This window comes from Homalodisca vitripennis, chromosome 5 (assembly GCF_021130785.1).
Source record: "Homalodisca vitripennis isolate AUS2020 chromosome 5, UT_GWSS_2.1, whole genome shotgun sequence".
In the NCBI taxonomy this organism is placed as follows: Eukaryota; Metazoa; Arthropoda; class Insecta; order Hemiptera; family Cicadellidae; genus Homalodisca; species Homalodisca vitripennis.
In genome coordinates, this window is record NC_060211.1 from 162,852,595 (window position 1) to 162,857,500 (window position 4,906).

At 31.5% G+C, this 4,906-nt stretch overlaps 1 protein-coding gene across 1 annotated transcript in view; it reads right to left on the reverse strand.

Annotated features, from left to right (window-relative positions):
- Nucleotides 1–1,556: 1,556 nt before the first annotated feature.
- Nucleotides 1,557–4,906, reverse strand: part of LOC124363693 (cytochrome P450 6k1-like) — a 44,727-nt gene continuing 41,377 nt past the window's right edge. Inside the window, exons 3-4 of the mRNA XM_046818955.1 lie at nucleotides 4,750–4,906; nucleotides 1,557–1,824 (exon numbers count right to left, since the gene is read on the reverse strand). The exon at nucleotides 4,750–4,906 is cut by the window's right edge and continues 95 nt beyond it. Of these exons, the coding sequence (XP_046674911.1) occupies nucleotides 1,658–1,824; nucleotides 4,750–4,906 (324 nt within the window). The 3' untranslated portion in view covers nucleotides 1,557–1,657. The remainder of the gene's footprint in view (nucleotides 1,825–4,749) is intronic.

Sequence of the window (4,906 nt, forward strand, 5' to 3'; positions counted from 1 at the left end):
GTAGTATGAAACTGCCACAAAACGCATAGTGGTTGCAGTGACCATAATGTAAGGGGGAGGCGAGTTTATTCAATTCTCCGTGAACTATGGAGAAAAAATGTCCAGTACTAATAATGAATATTAAAAACACATTATGGTATGTATAAGAAAAAAAATGAGCTATGTATCATTGTCGGCCCATTCCACAAAAGTTGGAAAGATAATATGAAGATAATTAATTTATGAGGGTGATTCTATCTTCAAAGTTAGATACTGATACTGATAAACCATTTGAAAGGAGTATCAAAGGATCTGACCAACATAAGAAAGTGTCCCACAGACAGACAGACAGACAAACTGTGATCAATCAAGAATGTGATTATAATATCAAAATAATTTAATTTGTCTGAGGAAATTAAACTTTTGTTCATTGAGTTATACCAATATTACTTTTTAATTTTAATACCTAACCTATGAAAGGAAGTGCTTTATGTTGATGATTAAGGATTCCAAAAATACTTTTCAGGATATTCTTTTGAAATGACAAATCTTACCCATTTAACACATTCGAGTCTACGCTCGAGCCAGACTCGAGCGCCATTGTTTAAACCCCCGGCCGGCGCTCGAGCGTGACTCGAGCACAGCTTTGCCGATTGATATACGGAGTTGCTCGAGTGATATTCGAGTGCCGTCTGCTGCATTAGAAAGCCAGCTTAGATGGTTAGTTCAGAAAAATTCCGCTAGGCGCTACTACGTCATACCCGCTTGAGGCTTTTGTTTATCCACTGACGTGGCCTGGCGCGTCGTCAGTCTGTCTACGACAACAATAATTTTTTTAGCATTTGAAATTTTTTTGGCAATTAAAATTATTTGTAAATATGTATATAGTAAATGCCTTTAAAAAATTGAAATTACTTGTTTTATTTATTCAAAAGTTAGTTTTCAAGTAACACAAGACATGCGGGAGTTTTTATTTTTCTTAAAAAAAGATAAGTTTTGAAATAAAAAAAAAAAATTAATTACATTTTATAGGAATACAGTTTTGCATATCAATTTAAAGAGGAAAGATAGAACTTTCAATAAAATATAATATCATATACATAATATTTAACAGTTTTCTAAAAAAAAAAATCTGAAAACCAATGAATTTATGCAGACCAGGCTATAAAAACAGCAAATAGCAAGCCAGACTCCAATGTGTTTTAACATTTTTAGAGAATATTAAGGAATATTCTACCCTCAATTCAATCACAAACAAAGATTTTTTGCTCTATTATGTTCTTTTTTCTAAACTAACAACTATTAAGTAAGGTCTTGAGATGGATAGTGATGGAGTTACAATAGTGTCCTTAAAATGTTCATTTGGAATTCATCAACTTACCTTGATTGAAATCTTTTTTACTATTAAATAAACATTTTTGTAAAGTGTTTGTAGATATCTATATTAAAATAAAGTAATATTTTACAATTTGTAATGTCATGATTGGTCTGGAAAGTTGTTTATACAGGTAACACAAAAAATACACTGATTAACTAACAAAACTTATATTCTGTCTTTAAAGATTACAATATCATACTACAGCCATTTGAAAATCTTCCAAATCATGTTTTAGTTCTTGTCCGTAATCCAAAGTGTGACTGCTAAACAAGAAGCAGCAATTACACAGTTTTTTTACAATCAGTGGCGTTTCTTGAAGGCCAAGGGGATACCATTCTTTGGAGACATGAGGAACGCGAGGGGATTGGGCTGGAGATATTCCGGAGTCTCCTTGGTGACACGTATTTCAAACTGCCTCAGCAAGAATACCAGCGCTGTCCGGATGTTGATGTGAGAGTACAACACCGCTGCAAAATAGTCTACATCAGTCTATTGGCGACCATCTTGATTTTATTAGTCACGTAAGAACAATTTCAACTTTTAAAACATAAGAGATGTCTTATTTCAAGATATGATTAATAAGGACTCAAATATGATAGTTTTATATTTTTATTGGTTACTCAATAAATGAGTATGAAATATTTTTGTACTGTATCATTTAATTAACGAGGAAAACAAAAAAAAAAACTTTTGGCTGCATATTAAACTTATACCTGTTTCAAATGAGATGTCTCTATATCCAAAAATAAGGGTATAAAATTGTTTTATGATTAACATTGTTTGTTTTATGGGCTAATATTCAAGATCATTTCACTCAAGACCGGCTCTTAGAAGAGCTGCATATTTAAAGCTCCGCTTTTTACATGGGACAAAGTTGAAAACTGTGTTATACATGGGAATAACCATTCCATTCTCTTGTACCATTTGAGGCACTGTGTAGACAAACACTATCTTAGAATGGTTTACTTTGCCCTTTTTCAAGGTGTAATTACATATGGTCTATTATTATGGGGTAACTGTAGCAGTATAAATGAAGTATTGATTATTCAAAAGAGAGCAGTCAGAATTCTCAACAATGCCCATTGTCTTGAGCATTGTAGACCCTTCTTTATTTGCAATAAAATACTAACTGTTGTAAATCTATACATTTTACCTTGTCTACTTTTTGCAAAAAATAATGTTAATAATTATGTCCTCAATAAGCATGTTCACTCTTATGCTACTAGAAATTCTCACCAAATTCATGTACCTTTTGCTAGGTTAAGTAAAACTAAATTCTCTTATGAAATTGTTAGCATAAGGCTATTTAATAGACTGCACATTTTTGCTCATTATAGTAGCTTCAATAGTTTTAGGAATATTTTATACAATTGGTTGTTGAACAATCCTTTTTACAAAATTGACGAGTTCTTTAAAAGTGATATATTTAGTCTAGTCTTCCAAAGTTAGTCTGTAGGTAGTTTTATGTTAATTGCTTTTATTTGTATTTATCTGTATGACGTAGCCTATTGTACAAATATGTATTTAATGGCCAAATATATGACTTATGAATTCTCCTCAAATTCATAAATACATCAATATACATGCTTAGATTTTAGATTCTTAATACCAATGAACTGTTAAAATAAAATTATCTGTAAATCTACCGTTTCATATTAAATACAGCGTTTCTTATGGAAAAATCTATACTGAATACATCCTATTTATATTTGAACTTTAGCTCCATGTAAAAAGGAGGAGCTGCTGACTAACATTCCCTCTGTGATACAAGTTAGTTTCAAGAAAAACCTTGGAATTAATTTATTACACTAAGGCGCATAAGTTCTGAAAAATAATTCATAGTCATTTATTGTTGCAAAAACTGAAACACATCCAACATATTTTATCTTAATACTTATATTTTAGATTTTTCTTATTTAAAACAGGTTTTTATACATACATATGCAATAAAAAAAATATTATTGTCACATGAACACTTTATTTGCTTAACATAAAATTGAATCATATGTTTCTGTTACTTAAAAACTTAAATGCAATCATGCAATACAAATGGAATATATGATTAGAAAAAAAACATTGGAAACATTATGCTAACTATTAAAATGTGTTAGTCTTTACTTTTACGTCTTTTCAAATGATATTGCAATAGTTGAGTTAGTTTGATAAAATGCTACATATCAAATCAGATTTTTGAGTTTATCATTACCAGATTTAGATTGATTTCTCAGATTACCAATTAATTACTTGAAGCTTATCAAAGAATGCCCTTATTAAGGGAAGGGAATCCCTATTTGAGTTGCCTCTGACAACTAGAAGCCTCATCCACCCGAAGACTTGTAATAAGCTCTTTATGCAAACACTGATCAATTTCACACCCTGACTAGAATATTGTTTTTCTATAAGAACACTTTCATGGTTTTACACAATTGCATTTAAATTATAAAACATTACTTTAACCAATAATAAAATAAAACACTATTTTATTAATGTATTTACTTTTATTTCTCCTCAAATCTTTCATATTGTTTAATTCCATCAGTTCACATATTAAATTAAGAAAGCTAATTTTACACAATTTTAATTGTTTTTGAGAATAAAGTTCTCCGAAAAATATTTGGACCAATATGTGATGAAGGGGTGTGGCGAATAAGAAAAAATAGAGAATTACGCAATGTATACCAAGATCCTGATATTGTGGCTTTGGTGAAAGCAAAGAGAATTAGCTGGCTAGGACATGTACATCGGAGACAGGAGGGCACAATGTTAAAAGAGGTCTACCAGGCGGTACCGGCAGGAAGGCGCCCTTTGGGTAGGCCAAAGATAAGATGGTGCGATCAAGTGGTCGAAGATGTGACCCGGTGTGGAGGGTCTGTGGATCTGGCGGAAGACAGGGTGGCGTGGAAGAGGCTCATAGACGAGGCAAAGAATCGACTGAGATTTGTTACGCCCCGGCAGTAAGTAAGTAAGTAAGTAAGTAATTTTACACATGTTTTAAGTATTGTTCTTGGTGTATTTATGAAAAAATTGCCTTAATCTATAAAAAAATAATCAATCAAGCATTGCAGATCTAAAAATACAGTTTTAATTAATGGATATAAATTATTTCTTTTTAAATCTGTAATATGTTCATAAATATTCTGGTACGGTTTACATATGAATAATGTGTTAGCCCACACCAAACTTTACTAATATTGAATAGCTCTCACAGATGATGTAATCATATGACTTATTATTTGAGAAAAACAATAAAATTACAGTTGAAAGCAAAGAGATAAGTGAGAAATATTAATTTATTCACACAAATAAACTGAAAATGCGATTTATTTGAAGCAAATTCTACCTAAATGAAATACTTATACGTCAAATTATAGAAAAATCAGATAAAAACTGACCTGGACAAAAACGTGGACCAATCCCAAAAGGCATATAAGCAGCTATGTGCCTTGATGCAGAATTCTCATCAGAAAACCGTTCTGGATCAAAAGCCTCTGGATTTGGATAGTGATCAGGATCCTCGTGGATACTTCTCAGAGGCATGAGTACTAGAGT